The sequence below is a fragment of the Aspergillus eucalypticola genome (assembly GCF_003184535.1).
Source record: "Aspergillus eucalypticola CBS 122712 chromosome Unknown BO83scaffold_16, whole genome shotgun sequence".
Lineage (NCBI taxonomy): Eukaryota > Fungi > Ascomycota > Eurotiomycetes > Eurotiales > Aspergillaceae > Aspergillus > Aspergillus eucalypticola.
The window spans coordinates 679,254-700,656 of NW_020290290.1; the positions used below are offsets into that span (position 1 = coordinate 679,254).

Genomic DNA, 21,403 nt, shown 5'->3' on the forward strand with positions numbered 1-21,403 from the left:
GCTTGGGATGGTGACTTAGCCCCAAACTGACTCGAAAGTATCAAATAAATGACACTTGCTGAAAAATTCATTAAGGCATTAGGTGGTTTGAATTCAGTACCGTGGCGCCGCTTCCTTGGGAATCTCCAGTAGATCTCCGACCGGTCGGGCCTCCATCCACGCATCCATTGCCTCGTACAATTTGAAGAACGCCTTGTTGTTCATCGTCGGCAAATCATTCAAGATGGGATGGCCCAACTTGGCCTGTGCCACTGCCAGATACTGGTATCCCTTGGGGTATTTCTCCAACTCCGCCCGGTCAAATTTCGGCACCGTCTGGCCATCTGCGGGTGTGACGCGATCCTTCTCGTAGAACAATTTTATGTAGACCACTTTCCAATCCCCTCCCTGTTTCAGACAAAAGTTTATGAAGCGGCAATCACACTCGACGTCAAACTCAACTCCGTCCCAGCTGAAGCGTTGAGTGATGGTGGCCTTCATTTTACCGATGGCGCGACCGGTGGTCGGGTTCAGGTCAACGAGCGTGCCGTTTTCGCGATGCATGATGTGGTCTCCGTTGGCGCGTCCCTTGATGGATGTCTGGATGAAATCGTCTATGGGGAGTCCGCCGCTCCAGGCTGGAAAGAGTCATGGCATGTTAGCTGGACTGGCTGCCCCGGAAGGAGAGACGCGACCTACTAGTGAAGACAAAAGCGCCCTTGTCGACAAAGAGATGGCGGTAGTGGTTCCATTCGGAGGCGTCGCGATATACTGGCCAACCCTTGCAGAGCTCGGAGACGCAGTAGCGATCGAGGATATCGCCCTCGGAGCCATTGATGTGGCTCCAAATAGTAGGCTGCGTTTCTTTCTCGGTGATGTTGTAGACCATACTGATTGGGAATGTCTCGTGGGCCGATTAGGAGGTGAACACACCTCTGCCAGGCCTGCACATCCAGCAGTATATCTACCCCTCCCGATCCCAGGTTCACTCGACATGACATCATCCCCGACCGTGGTTGAAGCTGCCCGTCAGAGTTAAGGCTTTCCGTAGGCATCCGGGGTTCTCGATCCGGTTTTCAACTCCCGAACTGGTCCCATCCTGCGGATTGATATAGCATCATTGTGCACTGTGGAAGACCTGGCAGTCGAATTGGCATGGTCAAATCGGGCAAGGGTCGCACGCGAGGATCGGAGTGGGCGTTCGGGAGTGCGGTCGCAGCCTGTCACTCATGCCATCATGTTGTTGGATTTGAGTTGACGGTGAAGGTCTGCATGCGGGACAAGTTTAGATCATGCTTGGTCGTTGATGTGTGATAATCTGATAATGAAGAGAAGATAAGCTTGAAACTGTGGAGGGTGACACGACATTTGTTTTCCGGAGGAAATAGATTCACTCCTCCGTACGGAGTCCTTGACAACTAATTGATTGTTGCGCGATTGCAGCCGGAAACTTGTTGTGGGGGAGTCAAGGGCCCGCCTCTGCGCTAATCCCGAAGTGGACTGCTTCTGCCTCAGGTTGCAACAACCGTCAGGCGCCTGTCTTTCTGTATTTTCTCTTTATGAAGTAACCGATACTCTGCGTAGATTGCGAACACCAACATGATACTTGCTACTCTAGATGCTATGATTGTAAGTGCTCGACAATCGATGCTATCGACGTGCAGTGGCCAGACCGTTCCAGTAATACTGGTAAAACTAGTGAAAGAGTAACCTCAATTATATATATATTCAGTGCAGTTAGTAGTGCTTGTACGGATAGTAGGATTGTATTGACAGTACTACTAGGCATGTATCTTAGCCAAGCGCCATCAGGTGGGATGCAAAAGATTTTTATCCCATAGCAGTAGTAGATAGCAACTAGTAATCATCTCACGGTCGACTCATCAACACCAATTTAAAGTAATAACCAGGAGACCTTCCGCGGTTCGGCACGTGGCCCGCGCGGGGGTTCTGCCGTGTTTCCCCGCCCCCCCTTTTTCTCCCCACTTTCCTTTCCATCCCCGCATGTCTGATCGATCCATCTCCCCAGTCGCGTCTTTTGCTCACTTGTCTTGCAATCCATACCTCTCCTGCCATACTGGAAATAAAAAATAAAATAAGGTATATCAAAGATACCGGGCACTGTCGAAGATTACAGTCTGGATACACTTACATGCCGAGCTACAGATGCCTAGAGAGGAAGATCTGTGAGGCAGCCAATGAACCTCTACAACCATGTGAACAGTAACTCCCAGGAACTTTTCCTTCATTAGAGACTAATGGGCTCACCCCGCCAAGCTAGTGAAGGATATATGTATATACATGAACAAATGACTGAAACAAAGAGCGAGTGGCTGGCGCGACCATTAACCTATTACTTGCACTGAAACAGAACCCCCCAACGTTGGGCCTCACCTATCATAGAAGAGGAGATATGTCGACATTATACTGGAAGCAGTGTGAGACCCGTGAAAATCCCCGCAGAAGCAGATAATTGGCAGGACAGAAAGACCTGACCAACGACTAGAGGTGCACTCCCCCTTCGGAACTGGAAGCGGACGTGCCATGGTAGTTTCCTAGATAGTCTCCCAGCTCCGATATGGCTAGTTGCCGAAGCTCACTGCGCAACACCTTGCCGGACTATCACGAACAGTATGGTCAGCATCTGCAACTCATGGAGGACAATACAATGGCAAGGAATAGTGCATACCGCGTTCCGAGGAATCTTCTCAATGAACGAGAGACCGCCTGACAGACGCTTGTATGGAGGTAGCTTCTCCGAGATGAGCTCATGGATCTCCTCGGCGGACACGGAGGTCTTGGGGTACGTCTGGATATAGGCCCGGGGACCCTCGTCCTCGTTTCTTCGGGAGTTAGATTCATCTTCCAAACCATGACACAGGCGGCTTACACTGCGACTCCGATAACCCCAACATCACAGACGTGCGGGTGCTGTAGTAGGACAGACTCAATCTCGACCGGAGATACGTGACTTCCGTTAACCTTAATCAAATCCTGTGGTAACAGTGAGCGAGAGTCCTATGTTTCCTGCCAAAACTGGCGGCAAGGTTACAATTACCTTTTTACGGTCGACAATATACCAATTGCCCTCGTCATCGACGTATCCTACATCTCCTGTGCTGATCCAACCGCCTGCTCCCATCACTTGCTCTGTCGCGGCGGGATTGTTCCAGTATCCTCGTGTTGATCCTGGCGTGCGGATCCAGATGTCGCCAACCTCTCCTGTCTTCAACGTCCGCGAGGAATCGCTGGAATCAGTTACTTTTCCTTCGTATGTGGCGTTCAGTTGCCCGACCGTCTCGGACTTTGGCGGGCGCAGGGGATCGGGCCCAGTAATAGTTCCCGTTCTATTCAGTCATAGAGTCAGCAACTGTGAACACTCGTCTTGCAGTACCCCACTTACTCTGTAAGCCCCCAGGCTCGGGCAACGTATCCAATCCCCATGCCTTCGAGCTTGAACTTCGTGAACTGACTCATTGGCGCAGCACACGCCTCGACACGACGGAGGCATGACAGATCGTATTGTTGACAAACGGGGGCATTCTTTGCCATGGAGGTAAGAACAGAGCTCCGAATGATTGCATCAGTGATCTGGAACCGCTCAACTGCCTCGCAGATGCTTCGGAAATCATTGCGTCGCATCAAGTACAGCGGAACACCCATCCTGGGAAAGATGGCGCAATATGACCGCTGCCCCACACTGTGGTTGATCGCAAGGGATCCCAACACACGGACGTTTTCAGGACCGCCAAGACGAGGATTGTACTTCCAAGCTGGATGCGAGGAAATTCGTCGAATGTATCCCATCGCTGCAGCGATGTAGTTACGATGCGACAGTTCCACACCCTTGGGCTCACCAGTTGTGCCGGAAGTAAAAAGAAGCATAATTGTACTGTTGTACTCCTGGGAAGAAATGACAGAGGGGTACCAAAATCGGGACCCCTCCCATTCGGACGCCACCATCGTTTGCCAGTGCTGAATTGGACCTTCTGGCTCGCCGCAGCCGTCTAGGAGGTCATCCTCAAAGACGAAAATTCGATCATCGGGATGATTGGCTAGACGCGCGGCTTGAAGGGCAACTGGAAGGGTGGCACGGCTGGCAAAGATTACCGAAGGTTGCGAAAAGCAGATGAGACGATGGAATTCAGCCTGGTTGAGGGCAGGTTGTCCTGAAGCGAAGATACAGCCAGCCATCACGGTGCCCATGAGGAGCGCAGGATAGCAGAGGGCATTGGAGGTCACACACAAAACCCGATCTTTCGGGTTGACGCCCAGTTTCTGCAAGCCCACCGCTACACGAGCAGATAGGAGTCGGTATTGTGCCAGCGACAAAGCTCTCGTGTCAGGGGAGTCGGCATCAATGAGGATCTTTCGGCTACTCGGAGAGCGTCGAGGGGAGCCAAAGACAAATCGGGGGAGTGAACATTGAGGGATGGGTGTAGTCCATTTCGAAACAGTATGCGAAGACCTGTCGCTGTGTTGTCGGGAAATTGGTGGAGGATGCATGATGAAGAGAATTTCACGAGACTAACACCACTGGCTCTGTCACCAAGTTTCTTCGATCTGCTCGTGTCTGGGCTTTGGTCTCTCAGTGGATCCTCTCTCCCTTATATACTTTCTACGACGAAGGGTTGCTGTCAGCCAGCAGGGTTTGGTGATGGATTTACGTAAATAAACCTCCTGGCGCAAGCCATGTTCGAGCTGAACAATGATGCCTGTCGACCGTGAAACTATGGAACAATAGCCTGGGTCTGGCTGCTGCTGATGAAATCTATCGATCTGCACGTGTGGGCCAGGGGCCGTCTTGGTTTGCTGCAGCTCCAGGCCGGTGATCTGCACTTCCGGCCGCACCCCTCGTCGGGGGCGGCGATCGGCCAATTTCGTGATGCTGACTGACACTGCAGATATTGCCCAACTCCACAACAGCTCTTGTCGGGACCTCTCTTCGGAGTTCACTTGCCAGCTCGGACAATGAGGCCGCCACGTCGGTCCGGAGAACTTTGGTTTCCCCTGATTGTTGCTTTTCTGGTATCACACCGGCGACAATCATTGCGTGATTCTCATGATGTGACGCCGGTTCCCACTAGAATCCTATCACACGGCTATGATCTTTCCTCACCTTAAGGTGAATACGTGGACGGCATGATGGGTAAGCAACATGTCGTAGCCTGATCCCCGCTCAAATCTGCAAAGCACATTCTACAAAGAACATTCGGAACAAAGCAGAATGCAAGGGCAGCGCACGGGCGATGTAAGGGACGCCATTGCGTATACTCGGGCGACAGGTCCAAACTTTGACCGCTTTAGGAATGCGATGTCACCAAATTCCGTCTACAATGTACGCATGAAAAGGGCTTTTTCTGGTATATGCACGAGAGGTCTAAGGCACGAATTCCTGATTTTACCTATCCGATCTTGTCTATCTATGAAACATCCTTTTTTCTTACTTCGATCTACAGTGGCTCGTAGATCTTGGGTGCGTTGGCACTCCTGAATGAATGACGATCCTGTCAGACCCTCCCCGCCAGTTTCTTGCGGTAGTCGTGGCCCCAGAGTAGAACACCCCAAAGAAGTATGCTGCCAACTGCCCACAGCACAGCAATCAGGGTCCCCATCCAGCCCATACCGATTGCGTCAATGATAGGCACTGCAGCTGCAACCGCACCCGCACCTAGAAAACAACGGAACATCGTGTTGGAAGCTGTGACTGTCGCCGCCCGCTTTACGTGGCAGTCGATCAGCAGTGTGACCAGGATGCTGGTGGCTCCCGAAATAGTATGCGCCGTGAAAAACAGCATAACGAGCGGTCCAGCCACATGGGTCCTGTAATTCATGACCCAGCCGTAGCCAATGATGCAGATGCAGGACAGATAGACCATCGGCAAGGTGATCTGAAGACGCGCCTTTTCGAGGGGAAATTCAAGGAGGTCCATCTGGCGGTTGTTGGCCACCTCCAAGCCATGCTGCCGGCCTACGCGACGGAAATTCCAGTCCACGAATCGCCCAACGGTCCACCGTGAGGTGAGACTGCCGATGCCGTACGGGATATAGCACAGACCGATCTGGAGCGAGTTGTAGTTATACTTCTCCCCCAGCTCCGAAGATAAACTACTGAGGACAGCAAAGTATCCACAGTAGAGGATGGAGCAGAAGGCGATGATGGCGCCAGTCTCCTTTTCCAAGGCGATCTTGATGCTGTCTATTGGCGACGGTCGACGGGGCTTAGGCCCGTCTTCCAGCTCTTTCTTAGCCGCCTCAGCTCCCTCATAGGCTGAGGGCTCCACGATTGGAATGAGTGGACGGTTCCATCGTGGCGCGGGAATGGATCCATTTCCCACCACCATGCGGCAGGTTTCGGGGAAGCAGACAAGAATCAAGACTATCATCGCTGCGGCAAATATGGCTAGGAACCAGAAGATACTTTGCCAGTCAAGAAACTGGGCCAGGACACCCCCGATAATAGGTCCCAGTGCAGGCCCCATTGTTATTCCTAGCGACGAGTAGATCATGTATTTACCACGCTCGGCTCTAGTGACCACGTCGGCCGTGACAGCCATTCCAACGACCGAGATGGCACTACTTCCGCAACTTTGGAAGGTTCTGAGGACAATGAGCGCAATATAGTTGTCTTGTAGCGCCAGGCCGATATTGACGGCGAGGTACGTGATTAGACAGACCAGCATCGTGGGCCGACGGCCATACACGTCGGAGATACTACCCGTCACCAACGGCGCAACTCCTTGAAAGATCTGATTCGAAATATATTAGCTTATGCTGCACGATTTCTGGGACCCGGGGTAGAATCTTACCATGTACGTGGTGATGGTCAGGTTTATCTTGCTGACGGAGACATGCAGGTCGTCTGATAGTTGGTCGATGGCTGGATAGTAAATGTTTGCTGATACCGGAGCTAGGAAGCCCACAATGGCCGCTATAGCGATGGTCATGATTTTCTTCCTCTCCGTCAGCACTGTATGAGGCGGAGGAGGCGGTGGCGCCTCTGAGGGCGTTTGAGAGAGTGGCTGGAGGCTGACACTGCTGGAACTGCCTCCAAGGGAGCCCAGCTCAATTGTGTGCACAACCTCCTGAGGACCTTTGTCCTTGACTTCTTGAGACATGATAAATTGACTTGATTGCCTTAGGGAGTGAAAAAGGGTTGGTAAAGGCCCTGGAAAATGCAAAAAGAATGACTTGGTTTAGCCAAAGCGTCAATCGACCGCGAAACTTGCCATGTCTGGCATAGTTATACGGGCTCTGTGCTGATATCCTCTCCCTGTCCGATGACATATGCATCCGTCCGATCGATGCTTGTTTTCCGGAATTGGCAACCGGAGATCACATCAAGGATGGGATGTCTTACGTCCTGGCTAGTGTTTTCACGGCACGGGGCCTTTCGTGGGGACGTATAATTCCGTCTGATCCCGAGAAGTTCGGAGTCACTTTCTCAGCTACGTTCGGTGTGATTCAAGGCTTCAGCTTGCCGAAAGAGGAAATGGGGACCTTTATGGGAATAACCCTTAAGTAATGGAAACTAAAAAGTTGGGGAAGATCGCGGCTGAGCCCCAAGGGTGGCGTCAACGATGATCAGGGTGCAAAAGCAAGTTTCAATGGAACACGAAACTACGCCGAGAAGTAGAAGAAGAAGTTAAATGCGCAGCCGCGTCAGCGGCTGCATCGTCGATCATGCATCTCCACTCTTCAACAGCTAAACTATTGGCGGTGAAAGAAAGTCCGGGCTCGACCTGTCGATCATGTAGGGCGCGCAACCCTAATACTCACGCCATCGCGGACCTGCAGCTTAGCTTCGGTGCATGTTGGCCCAACAAAGGATGCATACCAGAAAAGTATGCCAAGTAATTGTGACTGAAGCCCCTTGGGTGTCTATATAAAGCTCATCAGAATGAGTTTCACCATTGACCAAATAAGGCAGCCAGGACATCTTTTGATCCAGAAGGTCGTGGTAGTCGCAATCCACCCTCAAAATGCCGTCAATTCAGTTCATGCCTGAAATGGATCCCCCATCGGACGCGGCTTACCCTTCCTCGGCGGAACGGGCGGGAGGAAAGAATGTAGAGACTACATACAATGTGAGTTATTCCAAATAAAGGCCAAAGCCGGTGCTGACACCTTGAAAGGACACACTTCGCCTGCTCAATACGCTCAACACCAACTTTGCGTATCGCCAACTCCAGATCGAGACAGTAGACCAAGATGTCTTCATCCAGGACATGCTGAGATGGTGTCGTGCTGTGGGGTATGAGGTATGTAATATTCACCGAGGATAGTATATACAGCCACCGACAGCGATCTATAGAGTCCCGATTTCGATCCTTTGAATGCGGTGCACATTGCCGGAAGTAAAGGCAAAGGTTCCACCTCGGCGTTTATCTTCTCGATTTTGTCCGAGTACCAGGGTCACAAGGTAAGCGCTGCAACCACTGCAGCTAAGCTGTCGAACAATTCAGTCCGCAATCACTACTAACACATGTCATAGAACCCAATCAAGAAGCTGGGACTTTACACATCACCTCATCTGCGCACTGTCCGGGAGCGCATTCGGATCAGCCCGTCCAACGACACCCCTTTTCACCACACGTCTCTGACCGAAGACCAATTCATCCAGTACTTCTGTGATGTCTGGGGCCGACTTGGCCTGACAGAGGAAAATGCCAAGAGCGGCCCTCCCTTTGCCCGCTTCCTCACCCTGGTGGCCCTTCACGGGTTCCTGCAGGAGAAAGTCGACACCGCCGTGGTCGAAGTGTGCCTCGGTGGCCGACATGACTCAACCAATGTACTTCACAGACCTAGTGTCAGCGCAATCACGAGTCTTGCACTTGAACACACCGACGTCCTCGGCAACACCATCGAGGACATCGCCTGGGCCAAAGGCGGCATCATCAAGCCCGGTGTCCCGATCTTGACTATTCCCCAAGCTCCCGGCGCTACCGCTACCCTGCAGAAGATCGCCGCTGAAGTGGGAGCGCCACTGACCATTGTCTCCATGCACCCAGAAGTGGAGACCATGGAGCTGGGACTAGCAGGAGACTTCCAGAAGATAAACGCTAGTCTGGCTATAGCCGTCGCGGCGACCCATCTACGCAACATGGGCTACTCGGACATTCCCGAGGACATCACCTCCGCTCCCCTGCCGGAGAAATTCCGTCGCGCGCTCGAGACCGCCAGCTGGCCGGGCCGCTGCGAGACGCGGGACTGCCGGTCCGGTCGGTTCCATCTGGATGGCGCGCACACCGTGGAGAGCATGGACCTGGTGGGATCCTGGTTCGCGAAGAAGGCCGCACCGCAGCAGGACTCCGCGAAGCGCGTTCTCATCTTCAACCAGTCCACCCGCGATGCCTTCACCTTGGTGCGCCACCTCCGGGATAGTATCCGTCAGACTGCAGGTAATGGGAGTAGTCTGGCCGAGAAGCCGTTCCACCATGTCATCTTCTGCTCCAACATTGCCTGGGAGAAGGATGAGACGGCAGATATGGAGCGCGCGTCCATGACCTTTCACGGTAATGCGGGCGAGGAGAACCTCAACCTCCAGGCCCAGCTGAGCACTTACTGGCGCGGTATCCCCGGTGAGGAGTTGACGGGTATCACGGTCGTGCGCACCGTTGAGGAAGCTATTCGCTGCGCTGGGGGTGCTGGCAGCGTCGGTGGCCAGGGGCGTGTGCCGCCGCTTGTGCTAATCACGGGCAGTCTGCACTTGATTGGAAGTGCGTCGGAGGTGTTGGAGACCCTCGAAGAAGAGGGCCTTTACTTGTGAGAAGCTTTGCGGGGTCTTTCGTGAACTTACTATTCTATTTTCGGATGTATTATATTTTGGGTGTTCTTTTGTTGTTTAGAAAGATGTAATCATACAAAAGGGAGAGAGATCATGAGGAGTGGTGATATATATGTATTTATGAATCAGTTTTCGATGTCGGTTATTTCGGGTTACCGAGTGGAGGATCAATTGATCTTATGGTTATATGGACTTTCTGAAGGAGTGAATATGTTAGGAATTGAAATGGTAACTTCGTGTATCGTCTACAGATGGAATCGAATCATGGATATGTACAGGCTCAGGGATGTATCTGAGTTTCATGACCACAATGGGACATGGTCTAATCTATATTCCTGCCAAAGAGGGAGTTCAAAAATGCGTCACTCCCTTTGGCCGACGGTCACGCCACTCGTCTTCCTTGCCCACACTTAACCGCTCGTATCGCTGCAACATCTCGTGCAGCCCAGAGGTAGCTAACGATTGGGGATCATCCTGGAAGTGGTCCACGTAACTCTGTTCGCCGTCGATCTTGGTTAACCCCTCGGCGTATTTATCCCACCGGTCGGGAACCTGTGCCTTCGAGTCTGGCTTGAACAGCTCCTTGATCCCGGGTGGCACCTCATCCGACTGCTGCACCCGATCGCCCTGGTTGCGGGACCGCACCGAGAGCTTGAAGAGGTGGAAGAGGTGGCGTCCCAGTTGGGAGCGGCAGGCAATGATTGACATGGCGCTGGTCAGGGTGAGGAAGTCGCGGTCGAGGATATCAAAGGTGTCCTGACCGAGGAGGGTGAACAGCGCCAGGTTGACCGAATACATGGCGAACTGGTGGGCATGTTCCATCCCATATTCCACCCGTAGCTGCTGGGTGAGCGCGGCGATAGTTCGCGCTGATGACAGGGCGATTTCCACAGCGCTGAACCCTTTACTTTCTCGGGGCGTACGCTCGTCACCCTCGGAGAGTATGGGGTGGAATCCGAAGCGATCGCAGCAGAGATTTATTACTAGTGTATGGTAGCGCATTCTGTAGACAATGGGACTGGTTAGCTCACTCATGCTCCGCCGCCTGGCGGATCGGGAGGGTACACTTTACCTGAGCAGCAGTAGATGTGGTGCCGGTCGCGTGGCCGGATCGAAGCACTCGGGAAGATTGCTTTCCCATGCACTGAGCCGGTCGTAGAGTTCTTGCTTGCGCTGATCTGGCTCGGTGCCCGACCGATCGGTGCGAGAAAGACTCCAGGAAATGTCGCGGGCAATGAAGGAGAGCTTGCATGCTTCATCAAAATATAGGTTTAGGTACGACGGGCGGAATTTTTGAGATATTGGGTACGGTGCCCACATATCGCTCGTGTTCATGCTATTTCGGTCAATGCGCTCGACACTTACGGAGCGCACGCGGCTGGGCCGGAGGAAGTTTGTATGGACGACACTGTGGTTGTCCACTATCAGACTGGGTCCTGGGACATAAAATGTGTGAGAGGAACGCGAGATCGCACTTACGTGTCTACCTGGAACAGGCCCCAGGCGGTGCGCTTAATGGAGACGATCATATCCTCGGACATTTGGGATACGGAGAGGCGTAAATCGGTCTTCTTATTGACGATACCTAGCGACTCTCCCATCTCAATGGCGCGATGCAGCATAGTGTATCCCCAGTCATTGTGGCCCGACAAGGAGTACCTGGTGGGATTTAGAAACATACAGTCAGGTCCTCCGGTCGACGCGGCAGGGCGCCCACCGCCCAGGGTTGGTGCGGGCATACCTCTCATACAGCAATAGATGCGCCTGCAAAGATGCCAGACGAATGTCGCCTCCCTTCTCAAACTGATGCGATTGTAGATGGCGTTCTGCTTCTGCCAGAAAATCGGCTCCTTTGGTGCGGACATCACCGGGGACAGTGTAGGCTTCGGTGTATTGCGAGTAGTACTAGATAGAGCCACGCAACTCCGATAGTTATCCAGTCTGCTCAGAGAGATACAGGGCAGGGTGAAATGGTACTTACGCAAGCATTGGCCAATAGGGCATTGACTAAGAAGGGGCTGCAAAAGTCGGATTCGGTGTTGCCCATGGCCATGTGCTTAACAAAGGTTCCGCTGTCGAAGAAGGCGAAAAAGGGATAGTCCCAGATTAGGTAGAGGGAGACTAAGTGGGAGACGAGGTCATCGTCGTCGGTGACGGAAGTCCAGGGTTTGGCAGGGACGCGATAAGGAGCATTACTGCACAAATACCGGATGTCCATGATCTGAGGGCGAAAGCGCGGGGGTTCACTCTCGACCTCAATACCGCGACGCAGGCCTTCCAGGCGGTGCAAGGCGTTCTCCTGATCTGGGATAGAGGGCTGGGCAGCGGCCAGGGCGCGAGTGAGGTAGGCCCGCACCTCGTCCAGCGAGGCATGATTGCGGATCATGTCGACGAGGGTCGGAGTGTAATCGGGGTCGATGGATCGGACGACGTGGAAGAGATCATGCAGTAGGTCCTCATGGTAGTTACCCGAGCTAATAGCATACTCGGCGGCGGGTTGTTGGGCGCGATCGGCCCTGGCTGGGGCAGTCTACGAATGTATAAGAGACTAGGACTAAGGAATGGGCGATTCAGGGGGGAAGAGGGAGGGCGCGGCAGGGAAACCAAGCACGTACCTCGGGTTTCTTTCTGCGCGTGGACATGGGGGCACGACGGCCGGTTTATCAGGAACAGGTAGTGGGAGAAATGGTTTATCTGGGAAGATTCGAGAAGGGGTTGGTTTTTCGGGGAGGGAGAATAAGGGATATGGAAGGGTTTCTGAGTTTGGCCAGCAGAAATTCTTGGGCGATCGGAGGAGAAGCCGGTGATGATGATGATGATATTGCTGGCAGGAGAAAGGATGATAATGATGATGATGATGATGCCATGATGACATAAAGGAACCCACAATTCATCCGTTCGCCCATGCTGGGGAGGGAGATGCGCGAATGGGGATCGTAGACATGATGAGTTGCCAATCCAGCCGAAGTCTGAAGCAAAATCAGTTAACCAGGAAGGTTTGCGGGCACTAGAAGACGAGAAGGTAATGGGGGTTGTATAGCGATAGGGAAGATGTAGTCGAGAAGTAGAAGAGAGTAGGTAGAGGGGAGTAAGAGGAATTGATGAAACAGGAAAGTGGAGACGAGAGGGACCGCTGAGGTAAGCACAGATGCGGGGAAGCTTCAACCGGACAAGAAACAGACAAAACATACACACACACACACACACACACACACACACACACCCCTTCCTCAGAGTCTACTGCTGCTTACTTACCTACTTTCCTAACAATGTCAAACTTTCCTGAATTGTTTCGAAGCACTCAATTTTAGTTGATAGAACTACCATTGGCCAGATACTAAGATCTGAAGATAAGGTTTGCGCGGTCGAGCCTCGAACTGGCCCTCTTTTCTTTTCTCGGTGTATCTTCCACCACTACTTTGATACCAAAAGTATCAGTTCTGTCTCTTGATCAACCCTTCCAGGCACTCACAGTATTCTCACACAACCTCATAGTTCCCGTCCAGCCATGTCAACCACTGCAAGACGGTCACACACCATTCTCTCCCTCTTCTGGAGCCGCTGTGTGCGGGGAGGGGGAAACATGGCGATGGTCCCCCTCGACTACGCGGCAAATCTTGCCTCTTTATGCGACGTAACTACGGGATGAGCTCCCTTGGGGGTAGGGGTGGGAGATAAAGGCTTTGGACTAATCGATATCGCGATGACGGGAGCGCTAGACGGACGGGGAGGCTGTGTGTCGAAGGATTACGTTCCCAACGCGCTAGTTCGCTTTCCCTCCGTGAACTGATATTTTTTCCTGCTGAGACAGACAGTCGTTCTTCCCTCAGCCCGTCTCACTGGCCAGCCTCAACCATGAAGGAACAGGCCGACACCACCACCGCGGAGTCCCCTCCCCCTCTCTGGAAAGTGCGCATGCCTTTCTGGCACCGCGTGGACTGCTTCATCCGACTATGGCTGCTGAAATCCCTGGCCGCCATCTACTTCTACTTTCGGCGCCTGGTACGACAGCCGCCGCGTCGCTACCAGCCCACCTTCGTCCGTCGCTACCCATCTCGTCCCATGCTCAACACCCACATCTTCTTCCCGCCCAGCTATTGCGCGGGTGAGCGCCTGCCCTTATATCTGAACATTCATGGCGGGGGTTTCGCCGTGGGGAATGTCCAGGTAGATGACCGCTTCTGCGCCGCCTGGACCGAGCGGACCGGCATGCTCGTCGTGAGTCTGGACTACCGCCGCGTACCGCGACATCCCTTCCCCACCGCCACCTACGATCTAGTCGCCCAGATTAAGGACGTGCTGGCGGATGAGTCCCTGCCCATTGATTCCGAGCGCATCACCATTGGGGGGTTCAGTGCGGGCGGGAATCTGGCCTTGTCGGTGTCGCAGCTGCCTCCTCTGCATGGACGGGTCAAAGCCGCCGTCGTCTACTACCCAATTGTCGACTTTGGCCATCCCCCGCCCGTCAAACTAGCCTCCCGCCCCTACACGGATGGTCCCTTGGACAAGATAGGCATAATGGCGTGGGCTCTGGACTGGGGGTATGTCTGTGTGGGACAGAACCGACGCGAACCACTGTTGAGCCCCTGGTACGCCGACCCGAAAGACCTGCCCCCGCGCATCTACATGATTGCCGCGCAGTGGGATATGCTGAGGCTGGAAGCCCAGCAGATGATCCACCGCCTGGCGGGGCTGCACGATAAAGAGGACCAGGAAGCCCCCTTCGAGACGTCTGCGTATAAGTGGACCTTGGCCCGAGGGTGTACGCATGGCTTCACGCACGGCCAGGAGGGGAATGCGGCCGAAAGAGCGTACCGGAAAAAGGTTTGCGAGGACATATATGGCCAGGCCCATGAGTGGCTGAAGAGTGCGTTGGGACAGAAGTCGTAGTCTGGTTAAAGAGCATCAGTAGATATTAGACATTAGATACAACAGGAATACTAGAGACTATAGACAACAAGTCCCGTTGAGACTGGTCTCTGGCGGAGGAGCCAGCAATCTGCAGAAGAGTTAGTGTGTCCCCGATACCGTCTATGCTACAACAGTAGCAGAGATCCCCATCAGGCTGTCGGGACCAGGGGAGTTCGATTGGCCGAGATCCATTATGATGTAGAGAGGAAACATGGAAAAGGGAAGGATGATCATGATCGTGCCATCCACACTAATCAAATGCATCGCCATGGTAAACTTGGTGGTGGCGAGTTACAGCATACAGCGACGGTTCTGGTCGCATAGCCCGGCGGCATCGGGAAATTACCCGCCTTCCCCCAACACGGCAATCGGGGACTTGAGGTACTAGCCATGTGCAACCTCCCCCCCCTGCTTTGGGGTGACGCGTTTCGCGCGGGAACTGATGGCCGATAAGCATGAAGAGACGGCATACCACACTGGGAACCCCTGCTGGGCGTCTGCAGTACCGGTTCCACCGTCGTCTCCCTTGCGCTCTATCAGTCCAAAAGATGGAATACCCATGACGTTCCGAGATGTCCGGGTTGGGATCGACATCAACCCGAAGCACCAGCGGAGCCGACGCGGTGTTTGTGTGAGATGACTTGCGTCGGGAAGCGTGTAGCTACTGTCATCCCAACAACAAATAAAGCGCATGACGCTAAAAGAAGGAGGGGGGAAACAGTTGGCGGGCCGATAGGGGGGCTGTCGTATCGTATCTTATCCAGGGAAGGCAAGGTCGCGAGGGGTAAAAAAAGATGGAGCCCTGGGAAAAGATGTCCGAAACAGGCAAGGCGGTACTGGATAGTGGCGGGTCCTAGCGTGTCTTACGGAGGAGCTTTGGCCTTCGTCGGATTGGCAATGCCCCTCGCTTCTATCGGTCGGAGAACGGGTGGCGCGTATGGTCTCTTGGTTGGAGAGTTTCGCTCATGGGTGGAAAGAGACTCGAAATAGAGGGAGATCTCGCATAGGGACTGCCAGGTTGACCGCGGATTGAAAGGCTCGGGGCGAGCAGCAAAGGGGGGAAGGACGAGAAGAAAGAGGGGAGGAGGACGGAGAGGAGAATGATTTCTTTTGTGCGTGCGGGGTTGGTCGGGACTCCTCTTCCCTGTCTCTCTTTCTCTCTTTCACTCTTGTGTTTTGTCTCTCTCCTCTCGATTGCACAGGTTTCGACGTCTCCGCTCAGGTTGTGTGTGTGAGTGGGTAGGTGGCCATACTATCTCCATCGAATCAAAAGGGCAATCAAGACTATTCTTAGTATTAGATATTCACGCAGGTTTGGATCGGTTCACAGGTTTCCCAAATTCCACCATGACGAAAATTCCGCATCTCCGCCGCCCGGACCGGAGTTGGCGTATCCCAGGGAGCTCTCCATGTCGCCCAGTGGAGCCGAGTCGGCCCAGAGCCATGGAGTATTGACCATCAGACTGTCAATCGGCGCAACGAGGGTGTCACGCATTATGGAAGTAGCTGCTGCGTTAGCTTTGGAGGTCGCTGGCGTCCGATACAGAGGCAGGGGCACCGCCTGGCCCCCGTCGGCGGTGTTGACCGTCACCTCCGGCGAGGTTGTGACAATCACCTCGAGCGTCGAGTCCTCTTCGGAGCCTCGCCCGACCGCCGATGCTGCCAATGAGGAATGCAGCAGGCGGCCGTCTGCCCTCCCGCCCGCCGACCGATCCGTGACGTTGAACTGTAGGATGTCCCACATGAGTGGGATACTTAAGTAGATCTTGGACGGGAGCCAGGTCTCATAGTCGACATTCTCCGAGCCCGATGCAATACGCATCATCTGGTCCAGGATGCGATGCTACAGAGAAAGGGAGTCAGCTGCTCATTCTGTAGGCAGGGGGGACGATCACCTACCAAGCCCTCGCAGGCCCGCGATGTAGTGGCAAAGGTCCTCAGGAACTCGCGGCACTTGGCATAGTCCACCCGCGACTTGTATTTCAGACGGGGATCCCCGGCACAGCAATAGTATAGCTGCACCGTGGCGGCAATGGCGGCGACATGAGCGAAAAAGGGGTCGGACAGGCGTACTTCCTTCTCCACCACCATGTCGATCAAGCGCACAATCCAGGTGGCGTGCAGCACCACCAGCTCCGAGGAACGTCGCCAGAAGCTGTTCGGGATGGCCAGGTTGGGATTCTGGCGCGAGGCCATAATGTACAGAAACGGGTGATTCAGGACGGTGAGGATGGCATGGTACATGAACTGCAACTTCAACCAGGGTACCCAGTAGGCCAATTCATAGGACAGCTCCTCACCAGTACGCTCGTAGAACTGAACGTGATCATAGCGATGGCAGAAGGGCGTCCGGTTCTCGACCTCCGTGAGGTCGGACAGTATCATCGAGTACATTGACTCATGCCGCCAGGGCTCCTTCATTTTGCTGCGCGCACAGTCCGATACATAGCCCCTGACATTACTCCAGACCCAGCCAAATTGGTTGCTCATGTTCCAGATTCCTGTATCGTGGGAGTTCGTGCATCCCACGCTGTCCTGCGGCATGGGTGGCGGCGGAGGGCCCGTCGCCTTGTGGCTGTCCTGGTCGCCATCCGTCGCGAAATATGGTGGGCGCCAGATCTCGGTCGATGTGCGTAAGATGCCCGTCTGTCGGCCGTACGATTGCTCGAGCAACTGTAGACTCCAGAACAGCCGCTTCTTTCGCTCCATGTGTGGATCATCGGTGGAATAGGCGACCGCAACATCTAGCATGGCCGCGCGACAAAGCTGGGACGCCAGGCCTAGGTAGAACTGTCCGACGTGTGTATTGCCATCTGCGACAATGGGACATACCATTTAGTTACTATTACTTTTCCACACTGCTTGGGCCATTCCGGGGGTAGACGTACCTATGAAAGAAGAATAGGACAGCAGACACAAACTTTCGATCGTGGCTAGCTCCACTGTCCCATTGGCAATGCGCAGCATGATGAGAGTCCTAGCATCGTCGGCATAATGCTGGCCTTGGTCCTGCTCATGTAAGTAGCGCAAGGTGAGTGCCAATAGACTACAAATCAGCTCCTCCGGGAGAGAGCCGGGCTCGCCTGGCCCATCGAAGTCGAAACACCACACCGGCTGCCGGTGACAGTGCTCCACGTAGAGATTAATCGCTCTGGCGATGACCGAGGGTGAAGAGTGAGGGGTAGTGCCCTCGCCCAGCCCCGATGGGACAGGATAAGGGGTGTGAGAATCGCGGCGTCTCGGGGATGGTGGCGATAACTTCGTCTCGGGACCTGTCGATCGAGCTAGTCTGCGAGAATCTGTGAGCTTAATTGTAGTGCGAACAATTCCGCGAGGAGAGAGAGAGGGAGAGAGAGAGAGAGAGACCTACATATTGCCGTTTAGAATGAGATTGACCTTTTCTTCCAGCTCTGCCAGCCGATCTTTCTGAGGTGGAGCATCAGCAACCGTGTAGTCCAGAAGAAGTTGGGTGCACCCACGGATGGACTGCCTATTGACGTCCTCGTGACGGGCGTATACGAGCACGGCTGGTTAAGCCGCACACAGCATGAGCAGGCTGGTTTCTCGCCCGGACAGCGCGTTTTCTTCCTTCTGTCAATGTTGGTGAGTGACTGTTCTCCGCCGATGGATCGAGATAGGAATTTCTCTGGCATCTTCGCACCTGCAGTTCAAACAAGCATGATTTGACCGTAATCTCCGACGCTGTCCTTCTGGTGGCGTCATGTTATTTTTCCCAGGATGACTCAGAGAGATGATGATGGAGGAGCTGCTGGGAGAGGAGAGGAGGGGAATGAGTACGGGACGCGATGCCCGCGGGAACAAAAGAGGGGAGGGAGAAGGAGGGGAAACGGAGGAGGGGATTCGGGTTAGAAAAGGAAGGGACGAGGGACGAGAGTTGGCGCGCAGGCATATACTACTACTACTACCACCACCACCACTAAATATTAGGGTGTCCACTACTATTCAGTAAGTAGTACTAGTACTTCCGAGTACGTGGAGGGTTTGGAGGGGGATAAGCAACAACCAATTATACGAATAGATGCAGGGTGCAAGGAGGGGGTGGAAAAAAAAAAAAAAAAAAAAAGAGGTTATGTACTAGGTATGTAAGTACTACATTGGGTTGGCAGTGAAACCTGGGAACTGTCACTGCTTAGTATAGTTGGGGGAAACTGAAGGGTTATCTGTTATCTACTACTAGTATCTAGTACCAAGTACCAGATTACTATCATCTATTCCTGGATGGATGGGGGGACCAGCAGCAAAAAAAAAAAAGGTGGGTCTGCCGCTCTCCCCGGAGGGTCCAGCCAGACAAGGTTGACAGTCAACGTAACTCCCGGTGTGTGTCTCGATGGGAGAGATAAGCCCAGTCTGGTCTACTATTCACGTATCGTATGGAAGGGCTATTCATAGTACTAGTACGTAGGTAGCAGCTCCGAACTCATGGCCACCCTCGCATAATTTCACCCAATACACTCCCTCTCCAAGGCCAGTGGTCAGCTGGGCCCCCGTCAGTCCTTGGGTAATCCCTGGGAATCCCCGCCATGACCCGTCACCCTGTCCAAGTTTTGGTGCGTCTGGCTACTTGCAGGGGGAAGGTTTGAACATTCCAGACCAGGCGTGGGAAGCAGAAAAAGAACTGGGACTGGAACACTCTGACTAACCCACGGAGTGACCTTATTAGTTAACTGAAATCATCATTAAACTTTCGACTTTTCTTTGTTCCAGTACTTGGTAGTTGTATCCTGGATGGTCTTAGAGAAAAGAAAAGTCCGGTGATTTTCCCACCGGTCAGGTGAGCGCACGTGGTCTAGTCTGGTTCCCTTTCCTCTTCTGGCTGGTTTTCCCGTCTTTAGCCATCCTTCTCTCTCTTCTCTACTAATCTCTAATCTATACCGCCCCTTCCATTTCCATCCCGCTCTTCGCCTTCTTGATAACCAACCCATTTTACTTATCTAGTCGCAGTACGCGACAGAAATGCACCATGATTCACTTGAACGTCATTAAAGATTGCGAAGCATGCTAAAATAAGAAACTATTCTATTGCGGTACAATATCTCAAAATCCAAACAAAGATCGCTAACCTGATTTGCCGAAAACAATGTGTCAAACTCGTCAAGATGAATCATAGCACAACTCTCTCTTCTGTCTCAATTGCCGATCCCTTTCATGAACATTTCCCCCCCTCACCAGGCGACTGCCGCCGGAGGCTGCGCCCCGATATTCGAGCAGCATTCCTTACCCGCCCCACACCCCAGGTTGGCGCAGAACTGCATGTCCTGCGCACTCGTCGCCGCCTCCTTGGGCACCCGCTGACGGGCGGGCCAGTACTCCTGTCCCTCCTTCTCCTCGCGCTGGAAGTGCTCCGTCACCACGTCGCGCACCACCTTCTGGAAATACAAGGGGCCCTTCTCCATCTTCGGGTGCAGCTCGCCGTTCACAAACACTCCGGCATTCAGGTTCTTCTGGGTCAGATCACAGAGGTACTTGTCCTCGGACATGATGCGCTTGTACATGGTGTTGATCAGCTCAAAGTCCTCGTCGCTCGAGTTCTTGTTGCGGTACACCTCGTACTTCATCACCGACCGGGTGGGGGAAAGCGGGACGAAGCGCTGCATGAAGAAAAAGTGTGGCCTGCAGATAAATGGTTAGGGGGTTGGAACTGGTGGGGGTCAATTAGACAGAGGCACACTTACGAGACGGTCATGGAGGCATTGGGGAAGTAGTATGTGCTAGCGATGCGGAGCCCGGCCGCGATCTGGTCGGGCTTGGAGTGGGCGTCGTGGATGATGCCGCCATCCTTGGTGTCGACCGAGTAGGTGGCCAAGTCGGCCAGGGCGGGGATGTCGGGGTGCGTAGTCGCGCAGTGGTAGCATTCATTGTAGTTGTCGGCCAGGATCTTCCAGTTGTAGTCGCCCTCCTGCTCCCAAGTGTGGTCAAAGGTGTAGTCCTCCCACTTGACATCGGCAAAGCGGGACTGCAGATCGATGCCCTTGAAGTCATCGTCCCACGAGATTTCGGGTTGTTCACCGGCATCCAGGTTGACCCAGATGAAGCCGTTGGCGTCGAGGTGCACGTGGATGGGGAGGAGGCTGTTCTTGCTCTTGTCGAAGCCATCGAGGTCCTGGTAGCCGGGGGCCTTGGCCAGCTTGCCATTGAGGCCGTAGGACCAGCCATGGTACTTGCAGGCGAAGATGCGGGCGGAACCCTTCTCCTCGGTCACCAAGGGGAAAGCGCGGTGGCGGCAGACATTGTGGAAGGCGTTGATGTTGCCCTCCTTGTCGCGCACCAGAACAAAGTTGAAGCCGGACACCTCGTACTGCAGCCAGTCTCCAGTGTTGGGGAGACGCAGCTTGTGAGTGGTCAGCAGCCATTTGCGGGAGAAGATGGCGCGTCGCTCCAGCTCGAACATCTCCTGCGAGGTGTACCACGAGGCCGGCAGGGCTCGCACGGCCTCATTGGTAGGGGTAGTGGGGGTCTCGCGGAGACCCAGGTAGTTCCACAATGCGGAGGCCATGGTATTAGACCAGATGTGAAATATAAAATGTTGATTCTTTCGAGGGTTTTTGTGAGAGTCTGGAAAGAGGCTCTTGAGTGGAGATGGATCTTGGTCGTTGTTGTTGTTCTACCAGACTTGAGGACGAGATGAGATACTGTCTTTATAGCCAGTTGGATATCTGGTTATCTCTATCATCTTGCTTCATTCCAACCCATCCTCTTCTTCCCTGA

The 21,403-nt window shown here is 53.7% G+C and overlaps 9 protein-coding genes across 9 annotated transcripts; 3 read left to right on the plus strand and 6 right to left on the minus strand.

Annotated features, from left to right (window-relative positions):
* Positions 1 to 74: 74 nt before the first annotated feature.
* BO83DRAFT_59773 (catabolic 3-dehydroquinase) lies at positions 75 to 1,143 on the minus strand. Its single transcript, XM_025537462.1, has 2 exons — positions 679 to 1,143; positions 75 to 617 (listed from the first exon to the last, which is right to left on the minus strand). Exons 1-2 carry the CDS (start codon positions 866 to 868, stop codon positions 94 to 96), a joined length of 714 nt encoding a protein of 237 aa, XP_025387088.1. The 5' UTR covers positions 869 to 1,143; the 3' UTR covers positions 75 to 93.
* A 1,338-nt stretch (positions 1,144 to 2,481) lies between these two features.
* Positions 2,482 to 4,485, minus strand: BO83DRAFT_315185 (4-coumarate-CoA ligase 1; the record flags this gene model as incomplete). Its single annotated transcript, XM_025527609.1, has 5 exons — positions 2,482 to 2,598; positions 2,669 to 2,822; positions 2,870 to 2,961; positions 3,038 to 3,326; positions 3,383 to 4,485. 5 exons carry the CDS (start codon positions 4,483 to 4,485, stop codon positions 2,482 to 2,484), a joined length of 1,755 nt encoding a protein of 584 aa, XP_025387089.1.
* Positions 4,486 to 5,489: 1,004 nt separating this feature from the next.
* BO83DRAFT_447608 (MFS transporter) lies at positions 5,490 to 7,392 on the minus strand (the record flags this gene model as incomplete). Its single annotated transcript, XM_025536650.1, has 2 exons — positions 6,789 to 7,392; positions 5,490 to 6,728 (listed from the first exon to the last, which is right to left on the minus strand). Exons 1-2 carry the CDS (start codon positions 7,095 to 7,097, stop codon positions 5,490 to 5,492), a joined length of 1,548 nt encoding a protein of 515 aa, XP_025387090.1. The 5' UTR covers positions 7,098 to 7,392.
* Positions 7,393 to 7,919: 527 nt separating this feature from the next.
* BO83DRAFT_438423 (tetrahydrofolylpolyglutamate synthase) lies at positions 7,920 to 9,861 on the plus strand. Its single transcript, XM_025536088.1, has 4 exons — positions 7,920 to 8,066; positions 8,115 to 8,240; positions 8,294 to 8,401; positions 8,474 to 9,861. The coding sequence occupies exons 1-4, from the start codon at positions 7,962 to 7,964 to the stop codon at positions 9,746 to 9,748; spliced, it is 1,614 nt and encodes a 537-aa protein (XP_025387091.1). The 5' UTR covers positions 7,920 to 7,961; the 3' UTR covers positions 9,749 to 9,861.
* A 127-nt stretch (positions 9,862 to 9,988) lies between these two features.
* Positions 9,989 to 12,808, minus strand: BO83DRAFT_340429 (transcription factor domain-containing protein). The gene is made up of 6 exons (XM_025528582.1): positions 12,382 to 12,808; positions 11,748 to 12,296; positions 11,508 to 11,671; positions 11,246 to 11,425; positions 10,839 to 11,174; positions 9,989 to 10,769 (listed from the first exon to the last, which is right to left on the minus strand). Exons 1-6 carry the CDS (start codon positions 12,406 to 12,408, stop codon positions 10,118 to 10,120), a joined length of 1,908 nt encoding a protein of 635 aa, XP_025387092.1. The 5' UTR covers positions 12,409 to 12,808; the 3' UTR covers positions 9,989 to 10,117.
* Positions 12,809 to 13,621: 813 nt separating this feature from the next.
* Positions 13,622 to 14,656, plus strand: BO83DRAFT_363374 (alpha/beta hydrolase fold protein; the record flags this gene model as incomplete). The annotated part of the gene is made up of 1 exon (XM_025529569.1): positions 13,622 to 14,656. The coding sequence occupies one exon, from the start codon at positions 13,622 to 13,624 to the stop codon at positions 14,654 to 14,656; it is 1,035 nt and encodes a 344-aa protein (XP_025387093.1).
* A 533-nt stretch (positions 14,657 to 15,189) lies between these two features.
* Positions 15,190 to 15,834, plus strand: BO83DRAFT_59832 (uncharacterized protein). Its single transcript, XM_025537464.1, has one exon. The coding sequence runs from the start codon at positions 15,314 to 15,316 to the stop codon at positions 15,665 to 15,667; it is 354 nt and encodes a 117-aa protein (XP_025387094.1). The 5' UTR covers positions 15,190 to 15,313; the 3' UTR covers positions 15,668 to 15,834.
* On the minus strand, positions 15,686 to 18,485 carry BO83DRAFT_59847 (putative C6 transcription factor). Its single transcript, XM_025537465.1, has 5 exons — positions 18,157 to 18,485; positions 18,048 to 18,103; positions 17,566 to 17,966; positions 16,577 to 17,490; positions 15,686 to 16,520 (listed from the first exon to the last, which is right to left on the minus strand). The coding sequence occupies exons 1-5, from the start codon at positions 18,328 to 18,330 to the stop codon at positions 16,002 to 16,004; spliced, it is 2,064 nt and encodes a 687-aa protein (XP_025387095.1). The 5' UTR covers positions 18,331 to 18,485; the 3' UTR covers positions 15,686 to 16,001.
* Positions 18,486 to 19,421: 936 nt separating this feature from the next.
* Positions 19,422 to 21,254, minus strand: BO83DRAFT_363380 (aromatic ring-hydroxylating oxygenase subunit alpha). Its single transcript, XM_025529570.1, has 2 exons — positions 20,371 to 21,254; positions 19,422 to 20,308 (listed from the first exon to the last, which is right to left on the minus strand). Exons 1-2 carry the CDS (start codon positions 21,189 to 21,191, stop codon positions 19,861 to 19,863), a joined length of 1,269 nt encoding a protein of 422 aa, XP_025387096.1. The 5' UTR covers positions 21,192 to 21,254; the 3' UTR covers positions 19,422 to 19,860.
* Between the last annotated feature and the right edge of the window lie 149 nt (positions 21,255 to 21,403).